The sequence below is a fragment of the Carassius gibelio genome, chromosome B12, assembly GCF_023724105.1.
Source record: "Carassius gibelio isolate Cgi1373 ecotype wild population from Czech Republic chromosome B12, carGib1.2-hapl.c, whole genome shotgun sequence".
Classification (NCBI taxonomy): domain Eukaryota; kingdom Metazoa; phylum Chordata; class Actinopteri; order Cypriniformes; family Cyprinidae; genus Carassius; species Carassius gibelio.
The window spans coordinates 8,195,376-8,223,341 of NC_068407.1; the positions used below are offsets into that span (position 1 = coordinate 8,195,376).

The window sequence follows — 27,966 nt, forward strand, 5'->3', positions numbered from 1 at the left end:
GCTGAATATAAGTATTTTTTTTTTACAGTTTTGTCCCTTAGTGTTGTATCTGACTAAACATCTGGTCTGACTTCATATACAGACTTAGGGATGCTCAAAGCTACCACTTTTCAGTAGAGGATGGTTTGGCCATTGTCCTCAAAGACGAATTGGCCTTGTGAAACCACATAGCGTGGGATAGCCGTATGACAATTTCAAATCAAGTCTCAGTATGACAGATCTGAAAAATGAATTCTAGCTTGTTTAGTGGAGGAAGAAATGTGTTCCATGTCTCTGATTTGATTCATCACAGTGATGGTGTGTGTGTGTGTGTGCGTGTGTGTGTGTGTGTGTGTGTGTGTGTTTAGCCCTGATGTTAAGTGATTATGCTGAGCCAGGTGCATTAGAGGACTGTCGTCTGATACCGGAGGGTTTGATAATGGTGTTTTGCATTTACCTCAGTGGAGCATTACATAGAGTCACTCATGCCACTGTCTTTTGGACATGTGGGCTGGTTTGCATTTGTGTAGGTGATTATGGTTTCTGTCTGTGTGTGAAATTCCAGAAATATCCCTTAACTTTTCATGTTTCATTTGAGGCTGCATCAGTCGTAGCTCTTTGCCTCAGATTATTGCTGTGCTGCATGATACAACAGATCAATCTTTTGAAAACAAGGCATCTGTTGTCTTCCTGGTTGAAATATCTTATCTTGCCTTTTTGGAGAATGACATATCAACAGCCTGGTTTCTCGTAGCTAGAAATTAGACAGTGGGAGGGAAGATTACAAAAAGTGCAATTAAACAGTCTTATCTCTGCTCTCCAGTGAGCAACACAAACAGGTTTGGCTATGGGCATCGCCCCCATGTTTTATGATTCGTCATATTGAAAAACAGCCTTTCCCACTATTCGGACCAATGACTGCAAACCCCAAGCTGAAATGAAAATTAAATGAACAAGACGGAACAGGGGTGATTAAGAATAATGAAACCGTGTCGTCCTGAGTTATTGAATTTTGTCTAACATGCAGTCCCTTTCAATTCAGTTCTGAGTGTCTGAAGAGGAGTGAATAAACTCATAATGAAGGTTACATACCTCTGCTGTGCCCTATCACACAGTCATTTTCGGCAATAGGATGTTTTAATCGATTCAGAAAAAACTGGAAGATAATGTCTGTTGACTCTTGTCTTACCCAACATTTTAAACAAGGCTGATTTGTTAACAAGAAAATTTGATGATTGATTCTAATGCCGGACAGGTATAACATTGCTTTGCACTGGAAATAGTTCACAGGTGTTAGAGTGGCTCTGTACCATTTCAGGGGGACAGATGACAAGACGTCTGCACTAAATGTCAGTGTAGAGCAGGAGGAATGACTTCTGTAAAACAGACGGTGGGGGCATTGACATTTCACTGTGCAGTGTCATACTCATGGTCATACAGCACGCTTTGATTCAAAAGCATTGCTTTAAATGCACATCCTTGTCACAATATGGTCGTTTTTAATGCAGTCGTGTATGTTTGCAGTAGTGATGAGGCTCAAGTCACGTGCACAGCTGATGCATGAGGCTGTAGGCTGGTGGACAATTAGTGAAAACACTAAACATTTAAACGCTAAAACATATTGCCTTTTGTCCAATATACTGATTGCTTGCCTTATTTGTAATATAATGATTTTTTTTTTTTTTTTTTTTTACTTTTCTTCAGAAGATGAAATCAGTAATTAGTAGGAATCAGGGTAGTAAGATGTAGGCACATTTTTTTGGTCAGAATTAAAAGTCACAAATGCAGCCTGACCAACATTTCTGAATGTTTGTGTGCAACATTTGGTTAATTAATGAAGAAGCTTTTCTTATCAGTGTCACCAATATTACAGAAAAAACGCAGTATCAAGTGTTGATGATATTACTATCCTATTACTCTTTTTTTTTTTTTTTCCTATTTACAATTTTTCCCCACAGTGTTTTTCCACCTTTTATTATTTCCCCCTATTTTTTCTGTACCCGCCCCCAGCCCTCATTTCAACTTTTTCATAGTTTTTCACACTCTTCTCTGTATAATGCCTGTATAGAATACAGGTATTATATTCATATCAAAACCTATTCATAGCTTTCAGTCATGTGACCGGCTTGAAGACCTGGAGGGCAAAACATACATAGAACTGCAGCACAAGCCAGTCAATTTTCCATCTGTTTCACAGCTGCAAATATTTAGATCACTTCTCAAAAGATTAAAACAAAGGTATGTGAACAAAATGCAAGTTTTGGCCATTTGCAATCCATATTAAGCACCAGCGGCAATATTCCAATCATTAAACCGTGCAATAAAATGTTGTAAAAACACTTATATTAAGTGTTTTTTTTTTTAAAACACTATATATTAAGTATCTTAATATATATTTAAAACTGTAATATTCTCAATAATAATAATGCATAGTTTACATAGGCAAGCAGATGAGGCCGGAATATGAACGCAATGGTTCAGGATTTCCTTCTAATAGTTTTCTATGGGAAAACATTAACTTGAAACTTTGCACATTGCATTTATATTATGTCTGCTTGCCTGTACAAAATATACATAATAAGGTATTTCATAGATTTCACCTTTTAATATATTAAAATTATCAAAATGTTAAACATTTCTAATAATATATATAGATATATTTTTTAATATTTTATTTTAAAATTTATATAATAGCCATCCAAACTGTTGAAATCAGACTAATTCTAAATTATTAGCACAGTGGTGTTAAAGAATAGAATATGTCACTGTGGTGGCCTTGTAGTGACTCTTGATAACTGCATCTATTTTAGGCTGCTATAGACAGGAACATTTATTTAGACAGTATTATATTCCAGGCCAGCTGAGTGCATGCTTTGGTTTTTCTGGGAGTATCTATTATTATGAAAAATGGAGAAGTTATGATAAAACTTTTTATCTCTGTGATAGGGCCATGTGTTATAAAGAATGTTTCTTTTTCAAGGGCATCAGCAAACTTCAGGCAAAGGGAACCAAGAGTTTTATCCTTTTAATATTAATTAAAGGTCATAGTATCAGCCCCAATATAAAACCAGTCTGGCTGGCTTACAGCCCAAGATGTAGGTTTAAGTGACAGAGAAACTGAGCTTTTGGTCTGCAGGATGGAAGCTATACTTTATCTAATGTTGAGTTTTCAATGGCTTTTAGTGATGATCATTCATTAATGATTGTTTGGCGGGTTATGGATATTAAGCATGTCAATTACATAACAATCGGCTTTAAACTATTGATATTTTAAAAGCTAGACGTCCTCAGCTATGCTATAATTAAACAGAGCCTTATTACTTCACTTAATGAATGAGGCACAATCCTGTGTGACACAAATTGGTCAGGAAAGGACACATTATGCAGAGAGAAAGAGCTCGATGGAATCAGGACAGCACGGATGCATCAGCTCCTTCTCTGGTCCTGCAGAAAAAAGCAGCTCTGATCGGTCAAAAAAATCCCATAATGAGAGCCTTGTAAACGGCCCCAACCATTTGTGACTCTGAACACAGAGGCTCTGCATCCATTTCATTCATCACACACTCACAAGGGAACCTTTAGTCTGTGACAAATACTCGTCCTCACTTTGCAAGTTCAGCTGTGGGACTCTCCGAGAGTTCGTTAAATCACAAGTTCACACAAACCGATGTGTGGAAATGATACATGCATTGCTCAGAGAGATGCAGTAGTGTGCTCTGAAGTAATATATCAATGCAGAGTAGAACTGTGAAGTGGAACAGTTCACTTGGTGATTTCAAAGCAAAGATCTGGAAATGAAGACCACATATTTGTTCTATGTTTAGCTAAATGTGATGTCCAGTCAAAGAAGGTCATGCTTCCTTTTCTCTAGTCTGTTGTCTTTAGCTATGGTTATGTTTTGCAGCGCTTGGGCGAAAAATACTGACTCCTTTTAGGTAAACTGAATCTTTCCCAGAACAAGACAAGAAAATTATGGTGCTTCTACGGTGAGAATGAGGCATTTTATGACCTATAATATGATGCAATTGATTGTAATTCTCTTCTGTTATTATTAAATTTGTGCATTATGGTGGTTTGTGTTTGGTGTTTATTCTCGTGATATTAGATTGATTTAGTTTGTTCCATCTGATGTAATCTAGTCACATACAGTAGTTAATAACTGTAGTGATTATAGTGACTTATAAAATATCACACAATATGTAGTTGTAGGAATGGTATGCAAAACATATTATATGTATTTATGGCAGATGTGGCCATAAAGACTAAAGGCCTGTTCACACCAAGCACGATAACTATGAAGATAACAAAAAAGATGTAGTTCTTAAAATCTTTCTCAATATTAAAGAATAGCAGTCCAAAGATACAACGATGAAGGCACAGAGAAACCATTTCGTTGGAATCACTTTCAGAGCAATTTTTTCCAGCTGATGAATAATACAAACACTGATAACCAATCCTGCTATACGAGCTCGAGAAATTAAAGCGGTTTATGCACGCGCGCTTAAAATAAACAGACGATATTGTTCACTAGTATGGACACTTATATCGTTAACTTTGTAGTTATCGTTCTTGGTGTGAACGGGCCTTAAGAAAGCAGGAGATGTATGGTATTGATTTTTACTGAGAGCTTTTAAGGTATAAGTATTGACAGGTAACCAGTGAAGCAATGATAATATTGGACTGATATGATCATATTTTCTGGACCTGGTTAGAACTCTGGCTGCAGTGTTTTAAATGAACCGCAGCTTATTTATGGAGACAATCAGGCATCCAGCCAGAAGTGCATTACAATAATCAGGTCTCAAAGTTATGAATGCATGAACTAACATTCTGCATCTACTGTAGTAAGAATATTCAGTAACTGATGTTTCTGAGGTGGAAAAATGCAGTGAGGTGCTCAGTGGGTAAAACACCCTTTGCAGCAAGCCAAAATTCGGACTATTTGAAGGGTCATGTTCTAGAGAGAGTGAGGAGTTAATAATATTTAACAAAGGGTCATCGTGGTATCCGATATACAGCAACAGTTAGTTGCAAAATTCCAATTCGGTTTTTCCGTTGAGTAAATAATTGTTTGTGGCGAGTGGGGCGGGGCCGAGAGGCGTGGGAACGAGGAGTGAGGCCAGGTGTAGTGATCGGAGATGAGCTACACCTGCGCCCCACCGCCAGTATCGAGTCCCACGTAGGAGATGGAAGGATATAAAACTCCATACTCATCGGGAAGAAGGAGGCGGGAACCGGCGCACAATCAAAACATAATTTTAATATTCAAAAATAAACAAAACGGCGCACCAGCCCCTCACGGCCGACTGGTGCGCATAAATAAAAAGCAAACATAAAATAATGTCCCAGGCCTGGTCCTCTCTCGTCCTTCACGGTCGTCACTCCAGTTTTATATCCTTCCATCTCCTACGTGGGACTCGATACTGGCGGTGGGGCGCAGGTGTAGCTCATCTCCGATCACTACACCTGGCCTCACTCCTCGTTCCCATGCCTCTCGGCCCCTCCCCACTCGCCACATTGTTACTTTACTGTAGTGGGGTATCATATTGCAGAAATGTCTGCTTCATATTCTGGCCACTGCACTAAACAGATGATATCTGTGTTTGTGCCAGTTATTTTCCAAAATCCTGATAGCATATTCTAATCTGGCTTCTTCACCTATAGCTGGAAACACTGTAATTTCCAGCAATTTCAAATTCAGGTTGTTTTTCTCCCATCTGCACACCATTCCCTTTGTTTTTTAAGAGAGGCTGTTATATTACAGTACCTACTTTTACTCAAACTTCTTTATATTAAAGAGAAGCATCAATAAGAAGAATATTAAAAGTTGCATCCATGTCCTTACTCACTTCAACAAGCTTTTCATTGCTTATAGACAAACATTAAGCAGTGAAGATTATTCTGGGACATTAATAGAGAAAGTTGGTGCTAACGAAAATGTACAATCAATATTGTAATAAATGCAGTTTCAGAATGAACAACCTGTTACTGAACGCCTCTGATCTATATACTTGGTAACACTAACAGAGCAATGTCAAATTTAATTTCAAACAGGCACTCAGAAGGTCTTTGTGGAATAACCAATGAAGCCAATTTCTTAATCTATGTTTTAAAGAGCTAATCAAGTCATTGATGTTTCTCAGGAAGAACTGCATCAGATGGGTCAATGCAGAAAGGATTCTGAGTGGATTACCTTCATTGTATTTTAACATTAGCAAATCTTTTGGTGAAAAATTAGAAGCCGTGAAGTTTTTGATGAAATATATTTTTCTATAAGATCGGGGGGTGCATTTATATCTTGCAGTATGCAACTTTTACTAGGTATTTTTGTTCCCAGTGAGAAAACTTTTCTTTCTGTGTCATCTGTCAGGGCAAATTCCTCTGCTTGGTTCAAGACCTCATTTCCAGTTATGATCAGCTGTAATTAATTTGGTGGTTTGTGAGTAGCTTAATTTACATAATTTCTACAGTGAATAATTTGTTAAAATTTTAGATAGTGTTGGCACTGACAAGTCTTTGCTAATCAGAATGAATTTCCCCCTCATGCTAGGCTGTCCCTGGGTCTAAAACATCCACAAATGTGAAAAGTTGTGTGAATACGTAATTGCAATTAATAGTTAACATACATAGTTAATTACATTTTATGTTTATCTAGGATATAAGAGTTATTTTTGATCAGTTAAGCACCCAAAGTATTTTAAGTTTGGGGTCTGTGTATGGAACATTTAAGATTTATAGAATTGTATTATAAAATAAAAACATCTTTCCCTAAGTTATTCTAATTTTTTTAAAGGCAATCAACTCGTAACATAATGTTATAATTATTAATTGATTATTTATTTAGGAATGCATGATTAAATGTATTTTTATTAGATTTATATGTATTTATTATAATTATATTGCAGGAAATACAACTGTGAATGGTTGTATTTCTGAAGTGTTTCATCACGGCTGTATTGGATTTCATTTCCAGGATGGAAAATCATTCCATTAAATTTGAGTGTTTTTGGCCAAAACGGCTTTGAGAGATTTTAGCCCTTGTTTAATATCTAACAGGAAAGTCCCAATGCTAGAGAGCAGGGATTCCGGCAGGGTTTTACATGAAGCCTACGGTAAAATCAATGAACAATCAATCTCAATTTCACATCAGTGAGATTTTCACAACACTTCCCTGGGGCAAGGTTTAAAGAGCATTTCAAAGAATAATAAAATAGGTTTGACCTTAACACTAGCCTAAGACCCTACATGTTTGTGTATGCACACTTTCCATGTTGAGCTTGCTTTATGGCACTGGAATTATAAAGTATAATAGGTCTCGATTAAAATCCAGTTTTTGTCACACAACAGCACTGCAGATGTACCCTAGTTGGAAAGTCAGCTGCATTCATGAGGGTACGGGACATGGATGCATCTATGTATTTCTCAGTGATGGACTGGCTTTGTCTTGCATAATTGTTATGGAGATGCCACTGATGTAGTAAAGGCAGTGGGCCTGATGAGTAATAGCAGGTGATGGAGAGAGATGGATAAATTGCAGATGGTGCTTTTTGGCCGTCAACAAAGCCAGGCTGTTTTCCGAGAGAAGATCTATTAGCACAAATGAGAGCATGCCACAGCTCTCTCCCTTCCTGCCATGCTCTCTCACGCCATCTCACTTTTGCTCTCTCCCTGTCATATTTTGTCATTTTATTTTCTAAGTTCCTCTCCTTGCGTTTGCTCACTTTCTCACTCACGCATACATTCCCAAACATGCTAGTCCAAGGGAATGAAGGAAAGCAAATAGCTTCATATCAGTATTTAGATAAAGATTAAATTAATGGACTCGTAAATATTCAGCTTCACCCCAGAAATGGGCCATTCTGGTACAAATGTCATCCGCGTTTGATGAGAGTGCAGCTTCACGATGATATCAGCCGGCTCGACAGGCAGAAATTAACAGCTTGTATTCCTGCACTTTTTATCCTGCACTTTTCATGCTAAAATCAAATTAATTTAGATGCAACTTTTCTTTATTTTGTACTAATCTCACATAATTCTGTAACACTTCACAATTCGCTCTCATTTGTTAACTTTAGTTAATTCATTAGAACTAAGATTGAGGAATATATTTGATATCTTTGCTGATGTATATAATGTGTATATAAAAATGCAATTGTACATTCATGTTAGTTCAGTTCTTAAGATGACAATGTTCATTAACTGTTATTAACAGATTTAACTTTTGATTTAAAAAATGTATTGAAAATGTTGACATTAACATTATTAAAGGGATAGTTCACCCACAAATGTACATTTTATGTTTATCTGCTTAACCCAGGGCATTCAAGATGTAGGTGACTTTGTTTCTTCAGTAGAACACAAACTGAGATTTTTAACTGAAACCGTTGCAGTATGTCAGTCTTACAATGTAAGTGGATGTGAATCACAACTAAAACATACAATAAAAAAACACAAACAAAACCAAATTAAACCCTGTGGCTCGTTGCAATACATTGATGTTTAAAGACACAAAACGATCGGTCTGTGCAAGAAACTGAACAATATTTATATTGTTTTTTACCTCTGAATTACACAATGTCCGAACTGTTAGAACTCTTCTAAGTGCATGTCTTCCTTTGTGTGTCGTCAGCAGCAGGCACGTGAGTCATCGTCGTTGTCGTCTTGCTTAATGGCGAATCACAGACTTATTAGTGCATTACTGCCACCTATCTCTTAAATGGACCATTGACACTCTATCTACAGTCTCAATTAGGAGTGTCAATGGTCCACTTAAGAAATAGGTGGCGGTTTTGCACTAATCAGTCTGCGATCCACAATAAAGCAAGGAGAAAACTCCTAACGCGCCACCTTAAGAACGCGTTTTTAACTACATAGTTAACTAATGTTTATAAATGATTCATTATTGTGTTACTAATGCTTCCATAGTTTACTGTTTTTCTTGTAAGCCTGTAATGTTTAATACAATAGGTCATCGTAATTCACAATAAAAGAATTAAAAAATGCATTCTTCTTCTCCAATCCACTTAATCCAAGAAATATAAGCATTCAACATTTTCCTGGCACTTAGCTTGTTTAATGTTTTTAATGACCTATGAATGAGTTGCAATAAGTGCAATATAGAGATTGCAGAAATAAAGGAAGCTGCAAATTTGATCTTTTTACTTTTCAGTCCTCTCCGCATTAGATTATATAGCACAGGTGATCTTATTTTGGATGTACAGCATAAATCATAAGGGTGTTAAGAGTGAACTATAAACTATAAATAGAGTTTAGTTCAAATAGTTTACTCAGAAATTGCACAACACTACAAAATAGCCTTATCTCATTTATAATGAACTACGGTATAGGGAATACCAACTGATTTGAACACTGATTTTTATTTATTTACATTTCTCTTCTAGAAATTGGAAGAGGCAGTTGTTTACCTGAATATTTTTATTTAGCCAAAGACCGTTCACTTAACTTTTCAACTATCTTACCTCTCCATTAACTCTCCTTTTATCCACATGCACATGGGCTGGTCTCACTCACGTTTTGCAGAGATGATCAGATCGTATTGTCAAGAGAAGCCTTGACGTGAGCAGTGTGCTCAGCTTTGATAATTTCACTATAAATGTGGTCGCGGTGGGATTAGCCATAACAGTCCTCAAGTGGTGATTAATAGAAAAGATAATGAGTGATTAATTACCATGGTGCCATCAGGGCCCATTTGAGCGGAAGTCATTGAAGAGACCTCTTTGTGTCAGTGCCGAAGAGACACCCCCACAGAGACAGCGCTGTCTGCCCGATATGTGCGCTGTCAAGGACGTCGCCTCCTCCTTGTATTTTATGTTTGTCATGGACACAGGATGAAGTTCATTCTGTAATTTCTGAGGTTGAACTGAATATCAGAGATTCATAATAAATCACTGCTTTATGTGTTTGGTGACATGATGTTATTGGCCCAATTATCATCTGTTTAAAACCTTTTAGAGAATTTATTAATCTGAATGTCTTTGGTATTTCATTATTACATTTACATTGTAATCCAAATCAGCTTGCATTGTATTTAAGGTGTTTATGCTCTGCCCTGGGAATTGAAAACATGACCTTGTCATTGCTAGCACCATGTTTCAACAGTTTGAGCTACGGGAAGGCTTGTCTATAATGACGTGTAGTAATTGCCAAATCGTCTTTCATGTTCGTTTTTCAGATTGAGTTTTGAAGATCTGTTGCAGAGGCTGAAGATTCAGGATCTTGAAAGCATTCAGTGATCTGTCTAGCTCTATAATGATACATGTTGCCATTGTTAGAAGATTAGTTAGCATGTGGAAAGCTTGCAGAAGAATAAGTAGTACACAGTGCGTTCATAGGAATTGAATGTTCACTTCAGTTCAGTGAGTGTAAAGCTTCTTACTTTGCCTCCTTTTAACCATCAGTCACTTTTAAATGCTATAATCAAGGCACTTTAAAGCATGCACTAGTGTTCCCATTTTATGTGTCCTTTTTATAGTGAATTATATGTAAAGAGAAGTACTGCTATTTACCACCGTTTTTTTTTTTTTTTTAGTTGTTTTTTCTCTCTCTTTGAAATAACCATTTACTATGCTCCTGCTGGTTTGAAAATTTATTTCCAAAGTTATGTTTCCAATTTTTTTATAATTTTTTTAAATCATGGAATTGTCTTTTGAACATTTGCCTAATATATAACTCATATTCTATTACTTTTTTCAGTTTGAGCCAGCTCTTTACAGTCATTTGTTTGTGATTCAGTGGAATCAGTCATGTGTTGTTGTATATCAGTGCTCGAAACACTGCTTCCAATTGTATATAGAAGTAGTTGCGCTACATTTCAGAAAGACTGTAAAAAAAAAAAAATGCTCTCTACGGCTGCATTTATTTGTTTGAAAATACAGTGAAAACCGTAAAATATTGTGGAAAGCGATTTTAGAATTTAAAACAAGATTTTTTAAATTTATTAATTCCTCTGATCTCCAAAGCTGAATATTGATCCTTCATTCTAATATGTTGAATTGCTGATCAAGAAATGATTCTTATTCATTTCAATTGTATTGTGTATTTTTATTTTTTATTATTTGAACAAAAAGTTCGGAAAAGAGCAGCATTTAGTTTAAATAATTGTAAATCAATTAATTGTGTCCTTGCTAAAACTAGTGCCAATTTAATTTCTTTCTTTTATTATACATTTTTATTTCTGTCCTATTAAATGTTTCTCATCTGCAGAACCCCGAATTTCCTGAAATAATGTAATTTACTATATTTTTCGGACTATAAGTCGCATCTGAGTATAAGTCTCATCAGTCCAAAAATACGTCATGATGAGGAAAAAAACATATATAAGTTGCACTGGACTATACAGTGGCGTAACGAGGCAACACCGTCCCTTAAGCAGGATTATCAAGGCGGGCCCCTCTACTACAACACGTGATGATGCTACGCGCACAAAAAAAAAAAAAACTGCTGGTGTCGGCGCACCATAATAACACATTGTTACTGTTACTGTCACTGCTATATACAAATAGGCATAGGTCCAAATACATAAAAAAGATGCTCACTTATATTATAGCTGCATTTTCCGGGCTTTCCTGTGTGCAAAGTTGTCGATCCAGATTGCGCGCACGGGCATTCTCAATTGACAGTATGGCAAGTCCAGAGAGACGAGACTGTCCCATTGAGCTCCTGAGATAGCTTTTTATCAGTTTTAGTTTTGAAAAAGAATGCTCTGCAGAGGCCACTGTCACTGGGGTGGTCAGAAAAATCATGAAAGCAGTGAAACCACTTTTGTGTTTATAATTTGACGACTCCACGACGTTTGTCTCAAGTTCAACGTTTTTTACTGTTTTGCACGCAATGCCATGCTCACCCGGGGATTCCCCAGTTCCAATTAGAAACAAATTACACCAAATTCATCATTGTTCGATACAAACATTCATTTAATTTTCAGTCAAATGTGCTGTTGTCATTATTTATTAAAATCATTTCGCAAAAAAATTAAATGCGATCAAACTAAAAGTAGTCAAATGCGATAGGGGGACCTGGCTGTCAATCAAAATCTTCCAGTAACGCGGGCGGGCCCCTGATTGGTCCGGGCCCGTAAGCAACCGCTTACCCTGCTTACCGATAGTTACGCCTGTGGGACTATAAGTCGCATTCATTTAGAACCAAGAACCAAGAGAAAACATTACCGTCTACAGCCTCGAGAGGGCGCTCTATGCTTCTCAGTGTAGACTACAGGAGCACTGAGCAGCATAGAGCACCCTCTCGCGGCTGTAGACGGTAATTTTTTTCTCTTGGTTCATTTCTCTCGGTTCATGTCAAATTAATTTTGATAAGTCGCACCTTACTATAAGTTGCAGGACCAGCCAAATTATGAAAAAAACTTTGACTTATATTTCGGAAAATACAGTATGCAGACCAATGAAGTGAAGTGTTTGCGGTTCAGTTTGCTTGTATGAAATCTCCATCGGTGTGATTGTCAGTATGTCAAAATGGTACAGAACTGCTGTGAAACCAGTGACAGCGACACTACCTCAACAGTTATCTTTCGTTATGGGACACAATTATAGTTTAACTCAGCATACTTCTCTCCATCACAAATCCAATAGCAATCAGCCTCGTCCTTGGTACCCAAATCAGCCCGTATTTAGATATTGATCGACTGTGGTGAGGACCACTCCATGTTTTAACTCTTGATTATCCAGAGATGATAGAGGCATCACCTGCGACTTCTCCATCTGTCTGAAGTGAGAGAAGCTGATTTGGAGTGTTCTTTTGAGTACAACGTCTTTCAAAGTTTGTCTCCAGGGAAAAAGCTTTCGTTTTCAACATACCTGATGTAGTGTTGTTCATTATTGTTTGATGTTATAGTTGGTAATGAAATGAAATGAGACATTTAAGCAGTGGTTTGAGGTCTTATTAAGATGCCAATTGAATGTTCCACTGGAAAGGTATTTTAATTGTTCCTCGTGGAATTCTCTAACTTGCATAGTCTTGTATGATTGAATGCTCTGTATTGTTCTGTATTGATCTTTTGTACCCATGTCCCACCTGCAAATGCTCATGAATGCTCACTCTCTTACATTCACTGACATCTACGCAATTTGATTACAGATGAGAAGTTGGTATTGATAAATATATTGATGTGACCTTCAGAAGAACTTCTGACCTGGTCCGTCTCATCTCCTCATATATGCTCAAGCAAGGAAAATTGTGCACCATGTGCATATGATAGATAAACTCTGTCTATCATAGAGGCAAAATAAGCAGTATGCCATCGGTTATGGATGGGATTTTCTATGAAGGTTGTGAATTCTGCTTTTAGGGCAACCATCCAGTCAGTCGAATGGAGAAATTACAGGGAATGCATCATTAATTAAACTCCACCACTGGAATACTGATGCTCACGCAATCAATGGCAAAATAATTGCTTGTCATGCATGTTGTGGCAAGAGAAATTTCCTTCCAATCTTTGCAGACATTTGATTAGTCTGGTCCTCCAAACTTTTTTATATGGAACAAATGAATTATTCAACCACCTGTTTCTGTCTGTGCTGGAAAACAGCCAGAGTGCTGTCAATGGCCTCTCTCTCTCTCTCTCTCTCTCTCTCTCTCTCTCTCTCTCTCTCTCTCTCACTTTCTGTCTCCCTCTATTCTTTTTTACAAGCTCTCCTCTTCTCTTCTCCTAATCTTTTCCCTTCCTCTTTATCTCAACAACCCTGCATACTGCCTCACAGAGTGTGTGTGTGTGTATCAGGGTGCCTTTATTTTTTTCTGTTTTAAAATAAATATCAGACACTGAACTTTCTGTGAGTCATGTCACTTAAGCTGTCAGTCACCACTTTTAATCTTAAATCTGAGATTTTGACAAAAAAAACTGACATCTTAAGAGTCGTGTGAAAGAATGAAGTTTATGTACAGATACTTACTAATGTATCATAATTTCCCCCCCCTTTTTCTTTCATCTCTTTTTGCTACAGCAACTGATGAGGGAAAGGCAGCAGATGGCCAGTCGCCCTTTTGCCTCGGTCGCGGTGACACTGGATGTGGGCGGCACTCAGATAGAACTGCTTCAGGGCGGAATCGAGGTTAGTTTGACTTTTGAACTTTGAACCAGTTAGGTTTACTTGGCTAACATTCATCATCGAAATGTTTGCCAATATACAGTATCAGATATCTGTGTGGAACCTGTATGTATGGCTCTGAAATGATTTTCTTTATATAATATTTTCTATATATCTTTATATAATATTTTCTATATATATATAATGTACCTAACCTTCAGAAGCAGCTTAATGAGGTTTCCAGTCTAACTAATGAGCAATACCAGGCAGAAACTGTTTGCAGTTTGACAGCTCTAATTTAAGTGCATTGCGATTCATGGCTGTTACACAACAGACTCGCACGCAGACCTGTGAAAGCTGATGTACCTGCCGCTCAGCAGAGACGTTCGAAACACACGTACAGCGGCACTTGATGTGCCTCTCCAGAATCCATTAGTGTAGAGTGGAGTGGTGCTCAGTGAGCATTATGGGCTGTTGGAGGACACGCCACAAATGAAGAGAGCAGAAAACAACATACTCGTCAATCCTCCAGCTGAACGCTGTTCAACATGGATCTTTTTAAACAAACTTTAGCTTCACTCTTACGAGCGCATGGCTCTCATTTATGGGGACATCAGCCTTGTGAGAAGAGCCACTTAAGTTCTGTAAAATTGCGTCCACAAGCCAGCTGTTGAGAATTGAAGTTTGCCAACAGAAGTTGTTTTGATAATCAACATTTTGGCTTCAGATGGTTAAGTACCTGCATATCTTATTTTTCTTATTTTGCACTCTGTACGATGAGAGTTTGTTAGCTCAAAAGCTCCTTATTTACTGAATGTACTCTCAGAACATGTCGTTCCTTTTCTGAGATACTGTTGTGTCTCATCACTTTTTAAGTTCTGTCACCTTTGTAGTGGAAACAGAGCAACCTTCTGAGACCGGATTCCTGCTGTTCACTTCTCAGCCTCAGAGGGTTCATTTCGACCAGCACAGATCTTCAAGCAGTTGCCAGTAATGCACAGGCTCACCTCAGGAGGCCCATTGTGAGCCGCCACCTTTCTGTTTCATCTCAGAACTCATTCCCTCAAAGCTTTGATTGCAATTGCATTTCAAGCTTGTATTAAAAAAAATATCCAGAGACTATTTGAATGAAACAAAATCAAACCCAAAAAACAAATGCTCAGCAGTGGATCTAAATTCACTGTCATTTTGTCCACAGTGGCTTTCTGAGCTTTTCTTCTACGTGCTTCTCTACTATGATTCTGTTTGTTATTTTTAGCATTTGGAGACATCATAGTATGAAACCCTTAAGCATATATTTATGTTTAGTCTTATAGCATATGTGGCCCATCATGTTGCTCTTCCCCAGGCTTCATCATGTGCTTGGTGATCAACATTGACACTCCTTGGAGTCTGTTGAGGCAGATCCAGATGTTGGCCCCACTATGCTGGGGTCTGGCAGCAGCTGAAGGTGAAAGGAGGGAAATGAGAGCAATTCTGTTCTATAAAGGTTAATGAGACAGCATCTGGTGCTGTTGAATTGTTTAGCATAACCTGCTAATAAAAAAAGAGGACAATCCAGACGGTTCAGCATAGTAATATGTGCCTGTAGCTCAGCTTCTGTCTGTAGTTATCGCAGATTAGCTCACCCAAGACAGATGTTAATAGCAGATTTAACCAAGGTTCGTTTGAGCCGTTACTGTGCAGTAGCTGTGAAGTTTATAGGCCAATTGCAGTATTATTAATAGTAAAAGACAAGTATGACAGAAATGTATTGGTTGAAAAGGGAGAATGGGATTAGGACATGACATGGATTTGAACCTACACATCTAGCTCCAGTGCCACAACTCAGTGTGGCATGTCTATCCAAAAATCTGTTTAATTGTTTAATCACCATCTTGTGTGTATGTTTATAAATTTGATATATATATATTAGGGGTGTAACGGTACACAAAAATCACGGTTCGGTACGTACCTCGGTTTTAAAGTCACGGTTCGGTTCATTTTCGGTACAGTAAGGGGAAAAAATGCAAACATTAAACATTTTTATTACTATACACTTTTTAAAAAAAATTCTTTTTATTAAAATAAATATAAAATAAAAAAAAGAATAAGAAATAAAATACTGCTGCAAAGTTCTCCACCAAATAAAATAGTCTGTCTCAAACCAATATCATATAGTAAAATATAATGAAAAATATAAATAAATAACTATGATTACAGTGCAGCACTACCAATCCCAGCTTGTAGGCGTGCTTCACCAGAACCGTGCCGTGCCTGTTGCTGTAGGTGACAGGGAGGCCACCGACAGACCTTGTATTCATGACATCAATATCTATACTTCATGTTGAGCATAAATATAAAGCCTACTGATAAAGGAAACCGTCAACAGTATTGACGGCAAAATAGACTATGTTTGACAGGTGCAATATTCGATAATTATAAATTTATTTTTTCAATTATATTTATATCTGAATTTATGTTAACGTATAGACTTTCAAACATCAAAGTGTCATGAATTAATATGTATTTGTGTACAAAATAACATATTAACATGTTTTCCTATTCTATTTTGCCTAGAAACCACACGCTTGCGTGTTGCATGAAAAATAGGCGTCGGTTCTATTTCTAGAATGCACTCATTTTTCACGCGGCTCGAGTCTCACGCAGGCACCCTGCAAGTTCTAACCTGTTAACATGGGAGCCGAACTAAAAACGGACACGCCACGCAGATGAGACGCTTGCGCCACGCATCCAGTGTGTCGCCAGCCTTAGAGTCAGCTGCAGGGCGGGATTTGCAATGAACGCGGAGACTTCCGCCACTTAATATGTTCATTTGAAAACACGAAAATGTACTTATTTTGCGCGCACAAAATATTGCATTCCGTCATTTGGTACACACGTGCACAGTACCGAAAGCCCTGTACCGAAACGGTCTGGTTCGAATACACGTACCGATACACCCCTAATATATACAGAATAAATACACAGAATAAATATATATATGTGTGTGTGTTTGTGAGGAAAACCTGTCTCAAACCCGTCTGGATCTGTTAAGGAAATAATTTTTTTTTTATTCAAAATTGGGATTTGCTTAAATTATTATTCTATAACATTTAACATCTCTGAAAATATCTAGGCAAAATTCACTTGTTTACTACAGAAAAATTGCTTTTAATTGTGGCATGCTGAAAAGAATGTGTCTTTCTCTAGTTTGCTCTCTCACACACAAACACACGCACAATAAAAGCCAGTAGGGACCAGTGTTGGTCTGGATATCATTGACTTTTATTGTTCAGAAAAAAACTTTCTACAGAAGACAGAAAGTGAGGGTGAAGTATTAATAGAATTTAGTTTGTGGGGAATTATTCCTTTAAAGATTATTTGTTTTAAATTTTTTGAAAGATTATTTATAGAAAAATTAAGAGATGATGGGCAGAAAAGAAAGAAATTGGGTATAACGGGGTGTAATAGTATATGAAATATATTCTTTATGTACTATAGCTATCTTTAAATAAAAAAAATCTGTTAACATTGCTACATCTGGCTGCTTTTTGCACTCTAGTTTATTGTGCTGTTGTAAATGGGGGAAAGTGTTTTAACAAAAATATTTTTTAGTCAGAATTATTGTTCTCAGTGTAATCTCTACATAGTCCATTTGCGTCTGCCACTGGTCATATTTTGGCCACTCTGGCTGTGCGTTAGGCTAGACTGGTCTGGTTTATGTTGGGCTTGACTGAAGAAAAATACTGTTATGCATTGAGGTCAGCAGAAGTGCATTATGAAGCCAATGTGAGGCCAGCCCATTTTAAATGGTGCAGATGACACAGATGCTGCTCTGCCACTATGGCCAGCGCACAACATATGGGCCCGTTAACAGTTTCAGAGTATGATGGATGGAGGCTGTCACCAGGCAACAAAGAGAGGGCCATTTAAATTATACTGTGTACGTAGCCATTCTTGTGTTTGAGGGTGCTCAATAGTGAGCTCTTATCTACAGACCAGCGATGTACTGTATGCTCCCTGTCACTGCGAATGCTGCTATTAGCCATGCAAATGAGATGCTCCGCAGGCTGTTAAAAGCTGGAGAAACATATAGATGAAGAGGACTGTTCTGTAGCTTTAATGCTTTGTTTGCATTTCCATTTTCATTCTGTGCTGTTTTATACTCTCAACGGCAGCAGCAGCTTATCAGCTACATCTTCGGCAGCAGATGCTGCGATACATATTTTAAAATGTGTTAAGAGTTGAACAGAACAGAGGAAATTAGAGTTGGGTGGAATAAAGACACCAAAATAATGAAATAAGGGAAAAAATGTGGTCATAAAAATACTAGATAATCACTAGTTGGCCGCATAAAGAGATACAAGGTGAAAACCAGTGAATAAAATATTTACAATATAAATCTGTTAAACAGAAAGTGTCAGACACGTTGGCGAGACAGGACGACATGGCCCATAAAGTGTCTTTCATCAGCCTGTTTGTCTCAGTGTCTAATTAGAATATGGCTCAGTGGCGCTGAGCTGTTTTCATCAGGTTAGTCAATGCAGGAGAGTGGGATGGAGTTGGACCTCAATTAGTTGTAAATTAGCAGGGCTGTACAAGAGACATCTGTTTTCTGGCTAGTTCATGTCTTTTTATAGCCGCCTTGTTTTCTCCCGAGACAAAACGTGCAAGTCTTTCATGAATATTCACACTTCTGGATTTGTCCTTTTTCATGTTCAAAGGTGTGTGTTTTTGTAAAATTAAGTTTTACAGTTTACTTTTTATGTTTGAGGTTTATTCATGAGCAAGACTATTGATGTGCATGATCTTTGGTGAAAGCTAAAAGATTTTAGCTTTTTCTGAACAAAATGTGATGCTTGCCTGTACAAAACACATCAAAATAAACTACTTCAAAAGTTTGGGGATGTTAAGGTTTTTTTGTTTTTTGTTTTCCTCATATGACACAAATTCATAAAATATGGTAAAAACAGTAATGTTATGAAATATTAAAGAACTGTTTTCTATTTTAATGTTTCTGTGGTGGAGTAATCCTTTACTCCAGTCTTCAGGGTCACATGATCCTTCAGAAATCATTCTAATATGCGGAGTTTGTGCTCAATAAACATTTCTCATTATTAATGAACACAGTTGTGCTGCTTAATATTTTTGTGAAAACCATGATAAATTATTTTATGAATTTTCTATGAATAGAAATCTTCCAACTAATTTAATAATCAGCATTATAAAATAGTATTTCAAATACCTTTTAGTCACTTTTGATCAATTGAATGTGTTGTTTGTAAGACGTTTGTTTGGCCTCAAACTTTTGGAATGTTTTTTATATATGTTTATAAAACAATGGTCTTTTACACACGCAGTCTATAGTTTTCTCAAAACACCATGATTTGAGCTATCATTTATGTCTTTAGTGCAAACGGCGCAAGTTATGAATTTATGAAAACCTCTTAAATTACCCTCTCCAGTGCATTTTTGCAGCACGTGTGTAATGTAATCCGCTGTAATCTCGTTTTTCAAACAAACCTCGTTTTAGCCTGCTAGTGGGACTCTAAACGGTATTGTTATTCATTAACTGCATCATAGCAATGCTTTCTAAATGGCCTGCAATTGGATTACTGTAATCTGTATGATGCAAGGCTAATGTGAATGAGACGAATATCACTGAATCCGAAACCATAAGGGATGAGAGTAAGTGCATGAAAATTGATTTGTCTGGTCGTTTGGAGTTGTTGGGAGGAATAAAGATCTTGTTAGGTGGTTTATACAGTCTATACGTTGAATACATGGTCCCCACAAACACATAACAGACTAATGAGAACCTTTTAGGGTCATTTTGGTGTTATTTGATGGATGGTTTATAGGAATTCTATAAATAGCATCCCTGTTTTATAAAGGAGTAATAAAATATTTAATTAATTGCTTTATTTCACAATTTCCTATTTTATAATAAAATTATTTATTTTGAATTATTTGTTTTTTTTTCCGTGTGAGATGTTACAAAGCTTTAAACATGTTTTTCTGTCATTTAAGTTAAAAGTGTAAGGAAGTGGTCACCCTTTTGAACAAGAGTCTATTGTAATGAATGTTTGGGTGTGAAATTAAAATGGATCTTTACATCATGGAGAACTACCAAGCTCAGACAATAGCCCTGGCCAGAAATGGATGCGTGTAAGTGTAGGGTTGAAAATGGAGATATGTAATTAAGTGTGATATTTAGCATGAATCACTTAATTGGTGTGTTTTGCTAGAAATAAGAGGCTTGCTGTATCATTCAAAAGCAAGAGGATGCATTTGTGTATAAGGAGCAGAGTGAAGAGTCTTGAGGATGCCGCGGTTTGTTTTGTCTATCACTTATGATAAATGGGGTGCTAAACCCCTATAGTCTGGCTAGTAGAGCAAACATTTGTATCGACCTAAATCCTTATGATTACATTTTACTTTGTGGTGTGTGAACTTAACCTTATCCTTAAAGGGATAGTTCACCCAAAAATTCTAATTAGATGTTTATTTGCTTACCCCCAGGGCATCCAAGATGTAAGTGACTTTGATTCTTCAGTAGAACTCAAATTATGATTTTTAGCTTCAGTCGTTGCAGTCTCTCAGCTGTACAAATGCATGAAAAATGGTAACATAATCTATGAGAGCAAAAAAAAAACAAATCTATATTAATCCCTGCAGCTCGTGACGGTCACCTACATCTTGGATGCCCTGGGGGTAAGCAGATAATCATCAAATTTTAATTTTTGGATGAACTATCCCTCTAAGATCTAAGTAGCAAGAGAAGAATATATCTTTACAGACTACAGACTGAATTTGATAAAGAAATCGCTTGCATGGTGAGGGAGAGAGAGATTCAAAAGGAAAAACAATGATATTCTGTACACGGAGGAATGAGAGAGCTAGAAGAGAAGCTAGACACCCCCTGTCACTCAGAAACAATGGCTTTGAACTTTTTAAGTGCAGCACAAGTGGCCTCTTTTCCTCTCAAAGAGACAGATATTGCTCTGATAACAGCCTCTGTCCGCCGAGCTTGATGGACATCACTGTCAGCACAAGCTTAATTTGACCTTTCACAAGCCCCTCCATGCCTGTGCCATCACGTTCCACGAGTTCTCTCACGAAATGAGAGAATGCGATGGGCTTGGGCATTTTTTCCTTTTAGAACTGAACACATTCGCTGGGATTAATGTGAAAATGTATATGGGCAAAGTATTTTGGGTTGTGTGATATGACGGAATAGGACACATTTTAACGATCTGCCTATCAGTCCAAAGCCACAGCGAACTCATTTAAATATCTTCTGTGTGCTTCAATAATTACCATAATTATATTAAGGTGGGAAAGGGCCAGATTTGTATTAAACATTCCTGTTTGTTTACCTTAGAGTAACTTTGTTGTTTTGACGACTGGTGCTTAATTCATTATAGGCTCGATGAAGACCATTCTTGGCAGAAAATAATAGTTGGCGTCTGTTCCTTTTTTGTCTTTCACTTTTTTCTACGTATTTTGGCAACTGAGGTAAGATATTAAAGCTTCATTTTTGTGGAGAGCCATTGGCTGCCAAAGTCTGCCAAAGTCTGTGATCTTGCAGCACGCTCTTGGAAGAGCTCTTGAAGAGGCACTCTCATTAAATGGTGAATAAAGCCACTCTATAGCTGAGTCAGTATGTGTGTGGAGGGCCAGAAATGAGAGTGTATTAATGAGCTGAGGGAATCTTAAAAGACAATACTTTTATTCATTGGCAGGGACATTTATGACTCCCTTTGTGATTAAAACACATAAAACAATCGTCAAATCCTTTCAGAAAAGCATTCATATGTATGCCAGTGAATCAGCTCTGAATGATCTGTAATGAGAGATAAAACATGACATTTTAAGATCACAATTGCCTGTGGCTTCCTTCCTCTTCATTCCACAATGTTGCATCAGAGACTCGGTCATGCATACTTTTATCCAAGGCAGCATTTATACTGAGACTGACTGAGAGCTGGTGTTACAACATGACCCGAGCTGGTAGTCAACAACCTCAAATGTCAAATTTTCTCTGCATGTGCGTGCATGATGTGAACTTTGAAAGTGTCTTGCATTGAGTTTCAGGGAGATGATTTGTTACTGAGATTATCGCAATGGGAATTTTCCTTTTCTGTCGACATGCGAGACATCCTACAATGTTAGCTCACACTGAGTACTTTGACATTTGTGACTGATGGTGATGTGTTCAGGAGGAGGCTTGTTATAGATGACACATTTCCTGTACTCTGATCTCTCCACAGGGACCGCCCAAACCAGTTGCTGTAGAACCCTGTTCAGGGGGTAAAGCAGCGGTACTCACAGTGCTTATGTGCCTCCCAAGAGGGGCAGCTGGTGTTCCTCCACCCGGCCAGACAGGTCAGTAATTCTAAAAAGGTGTCCTAAAATGTCTCCCCAGTTTACATTTAAATGTATCTTGTTTTACTTTGTCTGAAGCTCAAACTGTAGAGCATGGTGCTGGCAACACCATGCTAATGGGTTTGATTTTATTTGCTCACTGATTATTGGAAAATTAAGATAGAAGCATTATGCAGACACAAATGCATTGGCTCATTGTTCTGAAATTCTTGGATATACCAGTATTAAATATCTGGCGAACACTGATTTTGATGCTTTGGCAGATATCAACATTCTTTACTCTTTTGTCTAAATAAATTCAAAATGAAACCCTAATGAGTGAGTGAATGCTAGAAATGAATTTACTAGAACCACCATCTCCCCTTACCATACCCTTTGGAATAATAATGTGAATTATGTCAAATTCATTATGCAAATGAAATGTTAAAATCCTGTACTTAAGATAATTCATGAATAACAGTGATTGGCCAATCAGAACTCAGTACTGTAACAAGCTGCCACAAGCTGAAGCAGGTTTTTGTAAATTTTAAAGTGCAACTTTTGAGGTTCTTTAAAAATTAGACAACAGAAAAGGTATGATTTTTCCTTGACTAGAATTGAAAGACATTCCCCTGTCATAATGTTACTGGGCTGTATGTGTCACTGTGAGGGATTGAGAGACGATAAGAGAGCTGGCATTATTGAGTCATCAACTTTGCAAAAGCCAAACAAATACCTCTTGTGAGTCCAAAAGCATTCACTGCACGATGAAGCCTATTAGAATACAGTTAAAATATCCTTATGATTCAAGCAATTAAAGAACAATGTATGAGTTTTTGTTTTTATATTAATTGCAAAAGCAGTGTAATTTTCTGAATATCAGTAGCAATACAGAATTGTCTAAAACTGCAATTCATCAACTGACCGCTAGAGGCTGGCCCCAAAAGGCAGACAGACTAGAGGTCTTCACGGGTCCAAAAATTTGTGCCCGAACCCGACAGAGACCCGTAATGTACTACACCGAACCGACCCGGACCCGACCCGGACCCGTATATTATTTGAAATCTGGACCCGAACCCGCCGGGAAGACACAGACCCGACTGGACCCGACGTTCACATATTCCACCTTAAATTGCGATTACAAGTCAATAAACCTGTTGCGAAGAATACAGCTTTTTGTCTTACCTAATTTAAAGAGCCGTCGTCTCTCTTCCTTGTACCTGACTGCCTGTGATGCATTACAATCCTCCGTCAAGAAAGTTATTCATGTTATTCCTCTCGTTATTCCAAGTCCAAGCTGAATCCACTCATTATTTCAGCTTCAGAAGTCCACTTGATGTCACGGTGAAGGATGACAAATGCTACTGTGCACATGTACATTCTGACTCGAGTTAATTCGCATAATAACTTACACTGTTTGCCTTTTGAACTATAATAACGATCGCTCGCGCAATGCCATGGCTGCTAACGTTATTTATTTATCATCTGATCTCTGTCTGTGCTCTCTGCTCTGCATCTAGTCTGAATCTGAACCACTAAAACTTTAAGATTAAACGGTTCATTTATAATATTATAAAAATGGGAGAAAATGTAAAACGCGGTTTGGCAGTCCAAGTGTCCCTCACTGGTTGCCATAGAAACATGAAATGCACTTGAGACTGCACATGCGTGCTAGCTGTATCAACCTAAAATGCTTTAACACAATTTGAGCGTAATAGAAAAACATTCATGTGACAGTTCACCTCAGATTGTGTTGCTGATTTGAAATATATTAAATATGAGTGTGTCAAGTCTGCAAGCATTAATACCGTGCGTGCACTTGTATATTAACTCTGAGTCTGCGAGCGAGAGAGAGAGAGAGAGAGATCACTTTTTTTGGCTCACTCTTTTCTTTTCCTAATTTTACAAGTTGCAAGTTACAAAAAACACAAGCAGTCTTTGATCACAGCCGGGTGTTCTCCGAGTCCGATGACTCCGATCGGCGATTGCACGGGTATTACACACAATGTTAAACAGACCCGGGACCCGAGGTAATAGATTCGGACCCGACCCGGACCCGGCTGATGATTTAAAATATAGACCCGAACCCGTACGGGTCCCGGGTCGGGTCCGGGGTCGACGGGTTTCGGGTGCACTGTGAAGACCTCTAAGACAGACCCATGGACTCACCCTGCTAAAATGGCCAAATTAATAGCAGAATTTTTTTTTTTTTACAGCCTATTACAAAAAGTGGTTTTGGTCTTATATAGCTAATTTTGCCCTTCATGATAACTGTGGAATTTTTATTTTATTTTATATAGCTCATCCATTTGAATTATATTAAGCCTTAAAGTTCTGCAAAATTAAGGGCGTGGTTACTTGAGTGACAGGTGGATTGCCGCTACTGTAACCACCGTGGAGCTAGGTGGGCGTGGTTTTAGTAACTGCTCCCGCATCTTTGCCCATTTTTGATTATCTGGGAGTGACGCGCGGTGATGCGCAGCCAACATTGCTCTTTTGAAATCTGCGGGTGAAGTCACGGACACCATGTACATGTTTTCGTAAATTCTATGATTAAAACGGGGAGTTAATGCCACCTACTGGCGGTTTTATTGTCATTATTATTTATCCATGACAGGCCTAAACCAGCCAAGGCTTCAGCACAAAAACACATTTAGTAAAATACTGTTTAATTATTAATTAATTAGCCATTAGTCCATAGCCATCTTCAAGAATCGGCTTAAAACCCACCTCTTCCATCTTTATTTGATTCTCTAACTTTAGCACTCACTATTCTAATTCTGTTCTTAAAAAAAATCTAACTACCTTTGTAATCTTTTTGTATTCTATTTTCTTTTAATTTATTATGCAATTGTGTGTGTGTGTGTGTGTGAGTATGTGTGTGTGTGTATATATATATATATATATATATTAGGGCTGTCAAATGATTAACATTTTTAATCAAATTAATCAGAATTTTCAGTGGATTAATCAGGATTAATCACTATTTGCATTTACACCTGAATTGTAACCATTTTTTTTCTGAAATGCATTCCAAAAGATAAATAACAGGACACAGATACATAATTTTCATGTATTGATTCATCAATATGTGGTTATTTTTTTCTGAATTTCAAAAGTTTAACATTTACTTAGATCAAATTTACCTGAGCACTATATCAAACCATGCCATTTAACTACAGATAGTGTAAGAGTTTTAGGTGAACCAGTGGTTAAATGTAGCCACATATCTATGATATTATGCATAGAGAACTCAGAAACGCAAACATGCGCCACCATCACATAAGCAGCAGCACTCTGGGCACTCTTGTTTTTGGGGGGTGTTCATTTGCTCTGCCACAATACTTTAGGATCGATATTTTCACGTTCTGAAGGCTTCAAGCGCCAGTAAAACCAAGTAAAAATGCATATGTTTTTCCAAACAGCTGTAATTTTTGCTGCATTGCATGTAGGTGTTCTGCGCATGCTCATTGTGAAACACAGGAAGAAGCTACAGCGTATGAACTACAAAAGTCGTCTCTGTTAATCGAGCTTGGCATGAATGTATTTGAGAGTAACTGGGGTAAAACCTTAAGCTTCTTCTGTGTTTTCATCGTGGCGCTCGCCGCTGTTTTTTACTATCTTGAGAATTCATAGATCGACGAGACTTTCCTGACCTGAAAAATTTATCACACTGCGTAAGTGTGAAATGCGTTAAAAATTTGACGTAATTAACAATAAACAACTAATTAACGTCGTTAACGCGCTATTTTTGACAGCCCTAATATATATGACCTCTAACACTAGCTTGCTCTATTCTTTTTCTATTCTATTTTAGAAAATTTTGCCTATTTTTTCTATCTGTTTTCTTTTTATTTATTATATTATTTAAATGCCCTTGCTATGTGTACTATGTTAACCTAACTGAGACTTGTTATAGCACTTATATATCCTTGCTCTTTTTGTTGTTTTTGATTGCTTCCACTGTCCTCATTTGTAAGTCGCTTTGGATAAAAGCGTCTGCGAAATGAATAAATGTAAATGTAAATGTAAAATTATCAAATATCAATATTTCAGGCTCCACAAGGGAAAAAAGCTTATAAATACTAGTTCATTTAATTAGGCTGTTTTTTCTTTAAATAAAAACCTTACAAAAAAATTAATCATTATGTAAAATTATCTAAAGGACCCCCCCTCCCCAACCCCAAAAAAGAAAGTTCGACCTCTGCCAATACCAATATAGTTAAATAGATACATACAAACAATATATTTATATAAATATATACCAATTGTTACTGCATGTTCTTTTGTGATTTATCTCCTTGTGGACTTAAGTTTATCCCTAACATAAAATTTGACTGAAATTTAAAAACTCTGATGTGGTACAGACAGCTTATTAGGTAATGTTTTACACCGAATTAACATGCCTGCTGCTCACTTATTGTGTTGCAGTCTGGTTCATTCCCCATGTGGGAATCAGTTTCATGCAGGAAGTCAGAGAAGTTCTCCAGCGTTCCCCTGGTGGTCTGATGTAAGTTTGTCTGTGACTGCGGGTCATATCCTCTTACACCACTATGGCTTACCCCAGTCTCTGTGCCTCCTGCCTATAGCCTGAATAAAAAAAGATATAGTCTGTTACAGCTTATTGGACCAATAAAATCTGAGGACACATAGTACCACTCAGTGTCCTTGACTTTGAGACGCGGGATTGTCTTGTCCCTGTGAGCACCAAACACAGCCTCTACAAATGTACAAACAAAAAATTATCGATTCAATAACGATGGTGTCCAGTTTCTGTATTTTTCCCCAATCTTTGTCTTTCACCTTCAACTGACAGCACCTTTTCAGAGAGCTCGTACTGATGTATCACACACGCATATATTGAGACAGCAGTGCTTTAAAAGCCATGTCAGCTCGAGGTCTGTCTCATAGACCTCAGTCGGTCTTTAAGAGCTACAGAGTGATAAGACTGGGATAAAAAAAAACCTTTTACCCCCTCTTCTTCTCAGCACACCTGTCAGTCAGCATGCTGCTTTATTGGACCATGTCCCTTTAAGCTTGACTTGCTCCCCAGGAACTTTACTGATCTGAAGGAAAAAAACAACAACTTTTGTTTCAGTAAAGCTTATCTAATAGCTTCTCGTTTGTTTGACGAGCTCAAAAGAGAGGCAACAAATAACAGCACATAACAAAAACAACAACTGATATGCTCAAAAAGAGTATTTTGGTGATATCTAAAGGAGGTTGGATCTGTCGAGATGGAGCTTTGAAATTTCATGACACTGAAAACTTTAGAGTGGCTGCTTGCTGGGCTGTTGAAGTTCGTCATTGCACTTTTGGAGAGAGGTACATCAGATATAGAGTGAGAAATAAAAGGAGAAAGAGACTGAGGGGGGAAAATGCTGAGACTCTTATGAATCAACAGAGAATATTTTTGGAGAGAAGCACAGGAGCTTCGTGCACAGATGTCGCTTTGTCGTCAAAGAGTTTTGTTTTTTGTTCGTCTTTTTGGAAGTTTCACAGCAGGATGGATGTGTAGGTGTTTGTCTGCTAGGATAAAGCAGTGTATCACCTTCACAAAGCAGACCAATCTGTGTTT

The 27,966-nt window shown here is 37.5% G+C and overlaps 1 protein-coding gene across 2 annotated transcripts in view; it reads left to right on the forward strand.

Moving 5' to 3' along the window:
* atrnl1b (attractin-like 1b) overlaps positions 1–27,966 on the forward strand; it is an 87,194-nt gene that overhangs the window by 53,514 nt on the left and 5,714 nt on the right. For both annotated transcript variants that reach the window (XM_052570798.1, XM_052570797.1), the window contains exons 27-28: positions 13,956–14,063; positions 22,295–22,409. In XM_052570798.1, coding sequence (XP_052426758.1) covers positions 13,956–14,063; positions 22,295–22,409 — 223 coding nt within the window. The remainder of the gene's footprint in view (positions 1–13,955; positions 14,064–22,294; positions 22,410–27,966) is intronic.